Raw genomic sequence first — 14319 nt, forward strand, 5'->3', positions numbered from 1 at the left:
CTCGCACTGGTGTTGTCACTCGTTTTCGATACTTGCACGTCTGCTGAGTGTCCTGATCTATCTTGCTGATAACTGTGATGTGCTACCTCTGTATCACAGTCTTGCCTACGCGTTGACCACCAATAACTCTGTGCTACCCTACTTTCCATTGCTCTTCGACCTGAATGATCAGAAAACATTCAATCATGTGCTTGCCTTAAAATTTCGCTTCGCAATTTTTCTGATACGACTATGTGTGGACCGTTCCTAGTTTTACGGTACAATATCCCATCTTCCACGATGAACTGTCTCTGCGAGGTAAATCGTTGACAATCTGTGTCGGCGGTTTGTGCCTCCTCCCATTCGTTCTCATTTATTCCTGTGCATTCCATGTCGCATACGACTCACAGCATCCACGTTTCCATGCGATTTACCCGGTCGATGAATCACTTCAAAATCGTACTCACTAATACGCAAAGCTCACTTAGTTAATCTACTCGTTGGGTCTTTAAGCCCTAACAACCACTTAAGTGCTGCATGGTCAGCAATCACCTCGAAATGTCGTCCATACAAATGGCCCCGGAAACAGGTTATTCCGAAAATAACCTGTAAGTTGGGATCTGAAGCTGTGTTACAGTTGCGTTTTCTTCAAGCATGATCCAGCTATTGTTGGATAAATGCTGACCTTAAACTGCAATGTAATTATTTTTTATCTGTGAGTTGTGATGCTTTGGCGCTTTGAACATTGAGGCGTTTAGCTCATTCAACGTTAATGCTTGTGTCCACTAGCAAGTAAACTTGTGCAAGTCTTTTGCGGGAGCTATTTCTGGAAGTTCTGTGATGTAAAACACTCACTGCAAGTCGATATCCACAAGTTTCGTCGACTTGTAGAAGAAGCTTCCGCAAGTTATTGGCTACAATGTAGTGAAACTTGCAGCAACTACCTGCTGAACTTGCCAGCTGTCAGAAGTTTTTCTTAAACTTATGGAAGCTCGTCATATCCCACAGATGCTCTATTGGAGACAAGTCCAGAGATCGTACTGACCAGGAAAGTTGCTGTACTTGTTGCATAGCATGTTGAGTTTCACAGGCAGTATGTGGATAAGCGTTATTCTGATGGAACGACACATCACTTTACTGTTGCAAGAACGCCAAAAGAACAGATCTAAAAACACTCTGGACATACCAAGCACTGGAAAGTGTCCCCTCTAGAAGCAGCAAAGGTGAATGAGAGTTATAGCTTATTGCACCCAGCCAATAAGACCTGGGATGGAGCCAGCGTGTCTTAGTTGATTGTACTCTATGAGACAGGGCTCACCAGTTCTACATCATATGCACAAACGACCATCACCTGCATACAGGCAGAATCTGCTTTCATCACCAAAGACAACAGTATGCCGTTACATCTTCCAAGTGATCCTATGATGGCACCAATTGAGCCATGCACATTGATGCTGTCATGTCAGATGAAGACGGGCTAGAGATGTTTGTGCCCGTAGTTCCACTGCTAACAACCAGTTCGCAACAGTTGATGTTGACACAGCTGTACCAGCATTGTTGCACAACTGGCACGGCATGTTCAACTTGTGTGGCAGTTATCCAAAAGGACCAAACCACCACTCATAAGTCCACAATTTGACCCCTTTCAAACTCGCTCGGTTGGCTGTAGGACGCATGAGTGTGTGTCTGTGGCATGGTTGTCTGCTTGCTTCATATGTTTGCACCAAATTGAGCTTTCTGGCTGTGAGCATTCCCTATTAAAGGGTAGGCACAGGTGGCGCTCTGATAACTTTGCCACTACGCTAACTGTTGTAGAACAATGTTGAATCCATTATTGAGACATCTACTATATCTCAGGTGCCATATGGCATCACGAGATCAAAATCGACGTCGTCTTTATAGATCCACTTTTTTTTTACAGTGTAGAATGAAAAAAACAAATCGCTTTCGAAAATATTGTGACAGATTTTGGCACAACAGACGCCGAAATCGCATAAAAATCATAATTTACCCTCTCAATACAGACAAGAAGTGAACAAAATGATTAAACCAAAAAGTTGACAGAGTGTGGATGATAAGTACACCACTAACTCAGAGTATTTCGTTTCACTGAAATTATGTTTCACTTATGCTCACGCAAGGAAACAGAGGATAATCTGCTAAGTGACATAAATTTTATATTTTACAAATAGTATTTATTACTTTCATTACAAATGCTTATGTATGCTTACATGGAAAAACTCAGCCCAAATTTAAAGACATCAATGTTGCCAGTCTTCTTCCCTTTTGGGTGAAACAAAGTAATCTGTAAATTCATTCTGCACTTTCTTGGTTGACCGTAGCTATTTTGTACATTTAGGGGCCCAGTGGTACATTTGTTTCTGCCCATCTCTCTTTATACCAGTCTCCTTCAGTTTGTGAATCTTGAGTGTCAGATGTGTCAAGTGATGCATAAGGGACTTGTTACGTTCCTCTGTCATTAAGAATTTGTAGAGAGCACAAATTGTCTTCATAATTTTCCTTGATTTTTTTGGGTCAATAGAATTGCGGTTTATAATAATGGAAATTGTGTGGAGATAAGTCCAAAAAGGGTTTCAAACACATTTCTTGTTCTAGAGACCTGATAACTAAACACTTGATTTTGAACTGGTCGACCTCTAAAAGGATAAGCCTTAATGACATATTTTTTAAAAGCAAATGCATCATCAGCAAGAATAACGTGCATTGTATGAACAGTTCTGCCTTGAAAAATTCGAGGAACTGCTAAATTCAAAGCATTGTGCCAAGATATTCTGACAGTTTACAATTATTAACAACTCCATCATTAGATATTACCGCCCACATCAAAGTATACAACTCCATAGTCAGATCCAGCTGTGTTAATAGCTCAATATTATGTGTACCTTTATAATTAAAGTTCACTTTGCCTTCTTTCTTGGGAGCCTTTATGACTACATGTTTGCCATCCATAGCAGCAATACAGTCTGATAAATCCCATCTGCTTAAAAAACCATTGGCAACTTTCTAACCGTTCTTCTTGTCCTAAAGGTACCTAAAAATATAGAAATCAAGAATTTTATCTAAAATACTTCATATGAATACTAAGAAACGAATTACACTATCCTATTTACGAGGACTATTAGCAAAGTAAGTTCTGATTAGTTGTGAATTGGGAACCACAGTTAAAATCAAAAATATTTTATTTGCAACAGTTAGCTACACCTTCCAGCTACTTCTCTACAGGGTCTCCATTTTGACTAAGATATGTGTCGTGGCATTGTTCCAATACTCTCATCATATAAGGCAGCCAACCATACTTTCTGCCAATTCTCTACGCTGACCTGCAGCGCTTTGGTTGTGCCAAAATGTCTTCATATCCAGTGGTTCATTTGAGCAGAGATGAAAATCAGAGGGAGCCCATGCAGTGTGCAGCGAAGAATTGTCATGAAGGAGGGTCTGCATGACATTTACATTGTGTGTGTTGCATGAAATCATGCGAAATCTGTCACAGTCACTCATACTTGGCGGGAGACACTATTTACTAAGCAACTTTAAGCGCTCAGTACTGGAAAGAGCAACGTGATGCGATCGACTGATATATTAAGAGACACTGTCCAACACGTGTGGAACTTCATGAGATTTTCACTTTCGCGATCGATCAGAACTTACTTTCCGAATAGCCCTCGTATTTGAGATATCGAATACAGATAAAAAAGAAAATGAATTTGATACAAACAGACCTATTATTTCGGAGAAAAAATACGTAGAAACGGAAGCCAAAAGGACAACGTGCAAAAGGAAGAGACTGGCACAGTCTGTTTCTGACGCTATTTTGAAAAATATCTTGATAATGATGCAGAAACCAAATGATGAATTACAAGTATTTGGAGATTACGTTGCTTCAGAGTGTCGAGCACTGAAACAAGAGCAAATAAAAAAAAGTTAAATTATAGAATCCAGAAAGCTATTTTGGAAATTTTGACAGAGGTTAGTAGTTGCAACACTTGAATATCTGACGACAGAAATTTTATTGCTACAGTGTGCACAACATCACATGATGTTATTTTATCTTATGCCGTTTAAGTGAGTCATTCAAAACGTTCTGCTTAAGTGAATTATTTGAGTGAGCTTGTGAAGTGTCGAAATACTAACCTTGAAATATTCTCTTTTCAAACATCTTTATAGAGCCTCACAGCAGTCCAGTACGACTCGAGAAATCCTATAGTCAGGCACACGAAAGATACGTGAAGGAGTGGTAGGACTCTGCTGTAAATATATAAAATAAATCAGTGTATGTAGTAATACTAAATAAATACTTCGTTTTTATAGTTAAGTGTTTTATCCTCTTACCTGTTTGCTAAAAATCGAAGGGCAATTAAAAAACGATCTCTTGGTAGAAGAGCGTGAGGCATTTTCGTATATTGTTTCCTATTATTTAATTCTATAATAGACAAAAGTTGTTCAAAACTTACATAAGACATTCTCAGGAAGTTTTTAAATTCAGCGGAGTCCTCTGGTTTTAGTTCGTTCGATGATCTATCTCGGAAGAAAAAGGTACGCCTTTGTACCCACTTCTTACCCCAAGCAATTCTTTCGTTTCTTAAAATTTTGTTCGTCGCGTTTTTTCTTCAATAATAACAGTGGCAGCTGCTGAGGCTTTTGCAGACGAGATTTTGAACTCTCACTTGCTTATCTCGTAACGCGCCTCTAGTATACACACTACCACAATGTCTGGAAGCAAGTTCCTTCCCTCTTAAGCAAGTTTTTGACCTACTGTAATCACGTCGGCGAAGTCTTGCAGACATTACTTGCGGAAGTTACTTGCTTCTAGTGGACACATGTTACCGGACCGGTGTAATGTTGGTAGACCTGGCAGTGTGGCGTGGGCAAGTGTGGGATACATTTGAAATTAATTCGTTTTGTATTGGTTTGTGTGTGTGTGTAGTTTGGTGTTTATTTTGAAGAAAAGTTTCTGATGAGATTGAAATGTTGTATGAAGTTTAGGAATAGATGTTAAGTATAGTGGGCAATGATCAGTCAATATGTCACCGGTAACGAGTTCAGCTAAATCAAAAGTAATGAAAAACTCTCATTTTCATTCAGAGCAATCCACAAATACAGAAGACTCAGGGGATGACGCGGTAAGAACTGACGCTGTGTGCTGTGGCTTTGAATTCGTGGATCAAGGCGAATTATGAGATTAATTAAAAAGAAATATTACCTACCTGCATTAACCGGGGATTTGATGACATACATGACAGCTTTAGGAATAAAAGACCTAATTTTGAGCATCAGGTGGATAAATTTACACGGTGCGAGTGAGTCAGTGGTAGTGTTTTTGTCGTATTGGCGTGATTCACAACCAGTGGCATGTGTATCATTCTGTAAGACTGTCGGTACCGCCGTTTGTGTGTATTATATCGCCTGATTTGGGTAAATTGCATGCATAAGTGGCGCATGCGTTTGTTTGTGGCCACATAGGTTTTGTTGTTTTGTTATGAAATCATGTGTTTAACTTTGCAGATATTACATGCATGTTCAAAGAAGCCTTGTATTGTTGGCATACTGCTTTAATTTTTATTGCTTAGATTCTCGATTGAAGTCTAATTGTAAAACTATACCTTTTGCTTGGATGCATGAATTACTTTCTGTTAATGAGTAGATGTACAAAACAGTTAATTTACCAAGTAGAAATTTTGTGATTAATTCGTTAGCAGTTCGACGCCTTGTACAGGCCCAGGCTAAATGTTTGGGCCATCTCCATTTCATTGTAATTACTGTCACAATGATGTCTTTTGCTAGTCTGTTTCCGAGTCCACTGTTTTCCTGTCACAAGTAATTGCCGATATACATATCATCATACCTTGTTAAACAACACACCTCAAATACTTGTCAATATTCGTATCTTAATACCTTGCGGAACAAAACTCAGTTCACCAATTTTTTTCGGCACTACATACAAATTCCAAGCCATTTTTTTATCTTATGATTATTTTCTTTACTGCCCATCCAGTCGTCTTCAAATGCACCAAATTCCTAGTCAACAAGTTCCATGATTTCATTATGAACTTGTAAAATCTTTTTCTCATTGTGTTGACTGCGCATTATTTTTTTATAGTCTGATTGTAGTTTATTTTCATGGCTAGTTGTAAAATGGCCGTATTAAGTACTTCAATTAACTGTTGTTTATCTTCAGTTGAGACGAACGGTAGTGACTTTACAAAAATGAACATGGTTTGTAAGTGTTCTATTAAAGCATACTGCTCCTTAAATTTCTCAATTTAAGGGTAAGTAAATTTCCTTTTGTATTGCTGAGATCACTTTGGCGACACCTCTCTTATTTCTTAATTCCGCATTATCCTGGTAAAATCTAATGGGAGCTATAACATCAGATTATGTATTTTCCCAACGCATGTTGAATCAGTGCCCTGTTTTTCAAGGGTTATTTGTTAAAGAACTTTCCGAAAATTATGAATCTCAAATCAATAATTTTCATATTTATTACTGACTTTTACAATTTTGTTATTGTGGCCCATTTGTGCTAAAGCAACTTTGGAAGCCTGCTGGTTCATCTGTCTGCTTAAGTCACTATGTTTTTTTCTGTGCTGTTGACAATTTTAGTGAATATCTTGTAAATAGTGGAAAGGATTCAGATGGATCTATAGTTTGTAAAATAAATTACAAGTTCTGACATACTTTTTCTTCATCTTTTATCAGTAGTATTGAAACATCATCTTGTGGTGCTTTTGTATTTATGCATCAAATGGCTTTATGTATAATTATTTTCATTTTCAGCTCTCTCTGATCTGATTCCCTTATAAATTATGCCAACATTTAGAGAGATAGTTGAGTACTTATATTGTTTCCTTTCTGTTAGTGCCATATTGACCAATGAAATGTACGATCTACCTAAATTTCTGTTTACTTTTCGTCATACTTGTATGGGTTTTGAGTAGTTAATCTTATAAAATTTTCACTGTATCGTCTTGCATCCTCTTGAAGACATTTCCAAAGTATTTTGGATAATTCGGATTATTCTTCGATGTTCCTAGTATCAGTTTCTTAAGTTCTCATTTCTTTATTATCAGTAGTTGCCATAGTCTGTTTGAGATTATCTTTTTGCTTCCTTTGTACATGTAACATCATTTGTTGCTTTAAGTGTGTTTATTCAATAATTGCCAGTTTCTTGTTTGTATATCCTTAAATGTTGTAGATGCTGTATTCATTGCTTGAATATATCTAGTGAACCTTTGTATTCTTAAGTAAATTCTGATACTCTACATTTCTAATATCTTGCCTGATGAGTCTGTATGTACTTTTGATCTGCATCTTAATATCCCTGTTGTCTTTTGAAAGTCTAACTTGTTTATGACTGCCTCATCCTAAACAGTTTCTTTATTATTGGATAAAATATAGTCAGTTATATTTTAGCACAATTTGCTAGCTAAGTGATGGATGACCTGATGTTTAAAGCATGTTACATGCTGGAAATTGAGTTTAGTGAGTTCACAATACTCTTACGACTAAAAAAAGGAAGAAGCAACTTTTGGCTACAGTCTATAGCAAAGCCTAAAATCTAATGTAAGTTGGAAATTGATAATCTTGTTCTGACTTGATGAAGCCAGTGAAAGCGTCATGACAGAATGAAAGTATTGTTCAACCCATAGTTAAATTTATGACACCACTGAAAACTGTACCGTAGTCTGATATGTCCATGTTTTAAATATCTTTGAAGATGTTAATAACAAGAATACCCCTCGCTTGACAGTTGAAATATATATGAAAGTCCACTTCATAGGTGTTCCAACTAACATTGCTGCTTATCACTCGTAAGTCACTAAAGATAAAAACAAGTTTGTCATTTGTGCACATTAAACACAAACAACAGCACATTACTTGCCCATTTCGGTCGTCTGATATCATTAGGCTTATTACTAATACATTCCACATCATAACGGTTTTCCGTGCTATTGATCAATGGAACACGTAACTAACTAACTGTGCATGAATTGTTGGAGATGCCGATGTTAATAAGAGCACTGCTTGCTCATAAAAAGGCTGTTTCACTTGGATTCTTGTTTTATGAAGAACACTTTGTGTTTTGTATGTTGCTTTAGTGATGGGGAGGGGGAAAAACAGTTATGTGGCAGCTAATAGTTTGGTTGTGACTGTTAGCAGTATCGAACATTAACTATGAAAATTAATAACCTTTACCCTAGCAACATTTTTCAGGCTGTGAAATATCAAGTCAGTGCTATAAACTGTCTGGAGGAGATTGCATTTCAAAAATTAATGCACTAGACTCTTGCTAAACCAACACATGCGAGTGCCAGATTAGCGGAAGTACTGGATTTTTTAGTGTGCTTAAAATTTAGTGTAAGCACATAGTGATTGTACTTTATCAAATCAAAAGATACATTCATTTTTACTGAAAACTTAGTCCTTGAGTGTATATGAGGGTTGTAACTTATAGTGGAAACTGTTTATTCACAACCGATACAAAAAAGTTACATGTTTGCACCAGTCCTTCAAAGTAGTCACCAGCATTGTGTAGAACCTGTTGCCAGCAATGTGGAAGGTGTAGTATACCGTTAGCAGAGCCTGTTGTGTTGATGGTGCAAATGAAGCGGTCTACTGCCTGTCGATCTCTGGAACAGTTTTGAAGCGAATGCCACAAATTGGTTCCTTCATCTTCAGAATCAAATCAAAGTTACAAGGACTGAAGTCGGGGAGTATGGTGGATGGTACAGTACTTCCTTGTCCCATCGACTCAGCGGTGCAGCCACAGCTTGCGCTGTATGCGCCTGCGCATTGTCGTGCAAAATGATGGGTGGGTTGCGTAGAAAGTGTCGCCGCTTCTTTCGCAAAGCTGATCGCAGGTGATGCTCCAAAAGAGAACAATAATACTTTGCATTGACAGTCTGCCGTGAAGGAACATAATGAATTAGTATAACACAATCACAGTCGTACACGAGAATCACCATAACTTTAGACCGCTCCTTCTGCACCATCAACAGAACAGGCTCTGCTGACTGTATACTACGCCTGGCAATGGTTTCTACACAATGCTGGTGACTACTTTGAAGGACAGTAACAGGTGCAACCATGTAACTCTTTTGTATTGGTTGTCATGAATCACTCCTTGTTTGTTATTTTTGGGCCTAAAAAGTGGAGTTTTGAAAATTTGGATACCAAACTTTGGAGGTCATTTTGACTGGTTGTTTTTGAATTTAGGGTATTTTGTGTAATAGTGTTGTAGAAGACGGTTTTTTAAAAACAATCATGTCAATTGCAATGTTGCAACTTAACCCAGTGCAGAGATATTCATATTTTTGCTAACATCTCTAAACTGATACATCGTCGCACACTTACAAATGAAAATGGCTTCAGTAAAGGTGAAAGGTAAAATTTTTTAAAAAACTGTTTTGAACTTCTCAGTTATATGGTAATAATCACATATTAAAAAAAAAATTAAAAATGGTCAAGCAACCAGCTTAATTTTCATTGGACCATTTCATTTGGATTGACCCAGCTATGTTGTACATTCACCCTATCTTACCCTTGCCTATCACGACTTCAGTCCTCGGTCTTGTCACAAGTCTGCATTTTCTGCATCCATCTGCCTTTTTCCTTTCCACTTACTCCTCTTCTCCCTCCCAGATTTTCACCACTTGTTGCTGTTTCCTATTTTTTGACATCCCACAGTTGCTCTGCCCTTCAGGTCTTTCTTTAACTTCCCTTCAGCTTCTGTTGGTCACTTCCACCTCCTCCCTTTTCGGTATCTCTTTCCCTTTCCATTCTGCACTACTGTTCCCTCCCACCTGTGTTCCAAACCAATGAGTCTAGAGTGTTGTGCTTTGTCTGGACAGGCCATTTACTTTCTAACACTTCAGACATGAGTCAGACAGTACCAGCTACATTTCCGACATTAAAATATCTCAGCAAGGAACACGCACATCACTCCTTAGTCCACTCAAGACATTTGTTTTTTGTCAAGATAACATGGAAACGGGCAAGAAGAGGAAGGGAAAGCAGGATGTGTGGCAGTTGTCTTTGACTTACGACTTTTGTATGAATGCTATTCAGTACCTGAGTGGTAATTAAGATGTAATTAAAGGAAAAGATAGGGTGTTGGGGAGAAAAGCAGCTTTGTGCACTGTTCTGGGGCGACCTCTTTGATGATGTCTTCATCTTTTAGTATCTGTATGCACAATAAAGTTTATCTTAAATACCAGTGATTCAGTTGCATAACAGTCATATAAGATTCAGATAATTGTGAGAAGATGCTTTATTGTGTCGAAACAATGTTGCCAACCTAGCAGATATGATTCACTTGCCGTAGAGTAATGTGAAAAGTACAAGAACTCGAGAAAACATTAAAAATATCCCTGTTGTGTTACAAATGCACTGCAGCCTCCACCCGTGTGACAAAATTTATCATGATCTTAAAAAACTTATTGAGAAGTATAACACCATTGAATACAAATGCAACTGCAGGAATGCCCACAAACTGTGCCCCATGCTGTCTGAAAAGCATACAAATGTGGCCATTTGGAACTTAACATATTGCTTCAGCAGGATGTCAAGCAAGACAGTTTTGTGTACCAGAACATTAAATAAAAGGTGAAAGTGGAACTGAAAATAACAATTGTGAAACAGATATAGAGCACTGGTCTTGAGGGTTCATTTTCTTCCTGGGGCCTTCTGGGTATCTGCCTGAAAGAACCAGTGAATTACTCTAATGAATTCCGATATCACTCGGTCAGAAAAGGAGAAAGATGAAGAACACACTTATGACCCATTTTTGCTGCTGAGACAATCATGTTTGGCATGGATGTGAGGGAACTACAGTTTAGTAGCACTGGCAAGACTATTTTGTGTGTGTGTGTGTGTGTGTGTGTGTGTGTAGAGAGAGAGAGAGAACCAGAGTTATAATGGACTTCCTTTCATAGAAAAGAAGTGCGTAAGACTATTTAGCAGCATTTCAGATTTATATCAACATCTGTTACTCTTATATAAACAGATGATTTTTACAAGGGGTAGTCATAAAATTATAACCTCAAAAAACTCAATGGGCAACCACAAAACTGTGTGATAGTGTTAGTTGTCCACATATTCATCTTTCCGTGTTCTATATTTTTGCCATTAATGGATGATTTGGTGTAGACATTGGTTGTAGAAGGCTGCATTTCAGGTGTTCGCGAAACCTTCCACCTCAGAAATCATCTCATTGTCATTTTGAAAATGCTTGCCATGCAATGGTTTCTTTATGCGAGGAAAGCGGAAGAAGTCTATGGGAGCTATTCCAGGAGAATATAGGAGGTGAAGCAAAATTTGAGCTGGGGTGATTTCGTGGAACAAAAACCACACCTTTGGGCAGGGTTGCACGACTCTTCACCTTGACTGCCTTCTGTGAGAGAGAGAGAAAAAAAGCTAGACATCGTTTTACTCAATAGTGGTTGGGTCTTCACCTTTTTCAGCACTGGTGAATTGACATACTTTCACTGCTTGCTTTGCTCCCTTGTCCCAAGGGAATAGTGATACACCCAGGATTTGTCCATGTTGAACACGTGGTTAATGAAGTCCTCAGTATTGGCCAGAAATGGCTGAAATATTTCTGCTGCTGCCTCAGTCTGGCAGGCTCTTTAAATTGGTGCAAGTGGTCATGGAACCCGGCACAGGGGCAACATTTATCATGTTTAAAATGTTCCGCAGTGTGTTGAAAACTGACGCATGGCTGTTTCTCAGTTTTTCCAGCACCAGTTCCTCCAATTCTACTAGGAGTCTTGGTTTTCCACTGAGAGATGGTGTTCCCCCTTCATTTTTCTTCATTCAGACTTTATTGGCCACACTGGAAGCACTGTACCACCTAACCACTAAGTCATATGATGGTGCATTGTTCTGTACACTTCCACCAACTCTGCACGGATTGTTGCAGCATTGTTCCCCTTCAAATGCAGAAAATGAGCTACCACACATTACTCCACTTTATCAATGGTATTGTGCCATTTTGTTTTGGGTTCTCTAGTGACAGGTTGTGGTGCATGTCTTTTAAATGTGTACCAGGACTACAAGTGTAATTACAAACAAACAAAAAACTATTTAATAATGTATGGAAAGTTCGGGTTGAAGACACACACACACACACACACACACACACACACACACACACACACACACACACACACACCGGTCTCCTAACATTGTGCTCAGTCAACTGCCAGCTCCTTACTGGCCCACGATGAGTGTCTTGGGGTGATTGGGGGGGGGGGGGGGAGCTGAGGGATAGGTGAGGGATGGATGAAGAGAGGCGGGAGGCAAGGAGGGGGTGGGGGGAGAAGTATTTAGTGGCACTTGGGAGATTGAGGAGCCATCTGTGGGCTAGCTAGGGGTGTGTCGGTAGAAGAGGCAGGTGGCAAACAGTGGGGCATGCGATTTCATAGAGTAGGACATGAGATGACAGCACACAACTAGCTAATGTGGGGACACAAATTGGGCTGGGGGTACTGAGCAGGGGATGGTGTACACACTATTGGGTGGTGTGGGGGGGGGGGGCAGCTAGTTGCCTTAGGTTTAGGCCAGGAAGGTTACAGGGGTGAAGGGTGTGGTGTAAGGATAGCTCCTGTCTACACAGCTCCCGAAAAGCTGGTGGTGGTGGTCCGGAGGATCCAGATGACATTGGCCATGAATCGGCCATTGAAATTGTGCATCTTATGCCACTGGATGGTCCACCTTGCTTTTGGCAACAGTTTGGGGGTGGCCACTCATCCTAGTTGATAGCTGGTTGGTACCAATGTAAATTGCTGTGCTGTGGTCGCAGCAGAGCCGGTATACAACATGGCTGCTTTCACGGGTGGGACAGCCCGTGGTGGTGTATGATAACCCTGTTACGGGAATAGAGTAAGTGGTGCTGGGTGAGTGGATTGGACAGATCTTGCATCTGGGTTTTCCATAGGGGTATGATCGAATTGCATAGGGATGGTCTAGGATGTTATGCAGGTTGGATGGGCAGCAGAATACCATTTTGGATGGGGTTGGAAGTATTTTGGGTAGGACGTCCCTCATTTCAGAGCATGATGATAGATAATCAAAGCTTAACAAAGGACGTGGTTCAGTCATTCCAGTCCAGGGTAGTATTGGGTGATAAGGAAGCTGCTTGTTTGGGTTGGTTCTTGGAGTGGATGTGAGAATCAGGTATTTATGAGTATATGAGGTGGTAAATCTGTTTGTGAGTTAGGTCTGAAGGGTATTGCCTGTCTGTGAAGACCTTTGTGAGACCTTCAGCATACTGGGTGAGAGAGTTCTCATCACTGCAGTTGTCTCTACCAAGGGTGTTCAGGCTGTATGGCAGGGATTTTTTTGGTGTGGAAGGGGTGGCAGCTGTCAAAATGAAAGTACTGTTGGTGATTGGTGGCTTCGGTGTGAACCAAGGTGTGGATGGAGCTGTCTGAGAGGAAGAGATAGACATTTAGGAATGTGGGATGATGGGTGGAGGAGGACCAGGTGAAACGGATGGGAGAGACAGTGTTGAGGTTGTGGAAGAATGAGGATAAGGTATCCTGGCCTTCGGTCCAGATTATAAAGATGTAAGCAGTACACTTGAACTAGACCAGAGGGTTGGGGTTTTGGGAAGCTAGGAATGTTTCCTCTAGAGGGCCCGGAAGATGTTGGCATAGAAGGGCACATTGTTGGTGCCAACGGCTGTGCCACAAATTTGTTTGTATACCTTCCTTTCAAAGGTGACATAGTTATGGGTTAGGAAGTAGTTGGTTAGTTGTATGAGGAATGAAGTGGTGGGTTTGGAATCTGCAGGGCATTGGGAGAGGTAATGTTTAATTGTGGTAAAGCCATGGGCATGAGCGATATTTGTGTATAGTGAGGTTGCATCAGCAGTGACGAGTAGAGATCTGGGAGGTAAGAGTGTGGCGCTGGTTGTGAGCTGGTGCAGGAAGTGGTTGGTATCTTTAATGTGGGAGGCTTGGTTTTGGAAAATTAGTTGGGGGTGTTGATCAACCAGGGCTGAGATTCTTTCAGTGGGAGCACACAATGGGACATGCAGGACTGTTAGGTTTGTGGATTTTGGGGAGCTTATAGAAAGTGGGTGTGCTTTGTTGTTGGGGCGAGTAGAGAGATGGATTCTAGGGAGAAGTTCTGAGAAGGGCCTAATGATTTCAGCAGGAATTGGTTATGTTATACAACTGGGATGGGGTCACTCTTGACAGAACTTGCAGGTGGAGCTGGTGGACAACTAGCGGAGGCCTCCTGACAGGTTGTCCCTCCTTATTTCCATTTTTTCCCTGTTCATCACAACAGTGGTGGAACCTTTGTCTGCCACGAGGG

The 14319-nt window shown here is 40.1% G+C and overlaps 1 protein-coding gene across 3 annotated transcripts in view; it reads left to right on the plus strand.

Annotated features, from left to right (window-relative positions):
* Window positions 1–4829: 4829 nt before the first annotated feature.
* Window positions 4830–14319, plus strand: part of LOC126185952 (polycomb protein EED) — an 87428-nt gene continuing 77938 nt past the window's right edge. The window contains exon 1 of one of the 3 annotated variants that reach the window (XM_049928170.1): window positions 4830–5120. In XM_049928170.1, the coding sequence (XP_049784127.1) occupies window positions 5022–5120 (99 nt within the window). In that variant the 5' untranslated portion in view covers window positions 4830–5021. Of the gene's footprint in view, window positions 5121–5154; window positions 5292–14319 lie in introns of those variants that run through there. The other 2 variants (XM_049928172.1, XM_049928171.1) reach the window with 2 other exon arrangements.

Source organism: Schistocerca cancellata, chromosome 1 (genome assembly GCF_023864275.1).
Source record: "Schistocerca cancellata isolate TAMUIC-IGC-003103 chromosome 1, iqSchCanc2.1, whole genome shotgun sequence".
In the NCBI taxonomy this organism is placed as follows: Eukaryota; Metazoa; Arthropoda; class Insecta; order Orthoptera; family Acrididae; genus Schistocerca; species Schistocerca cancellata.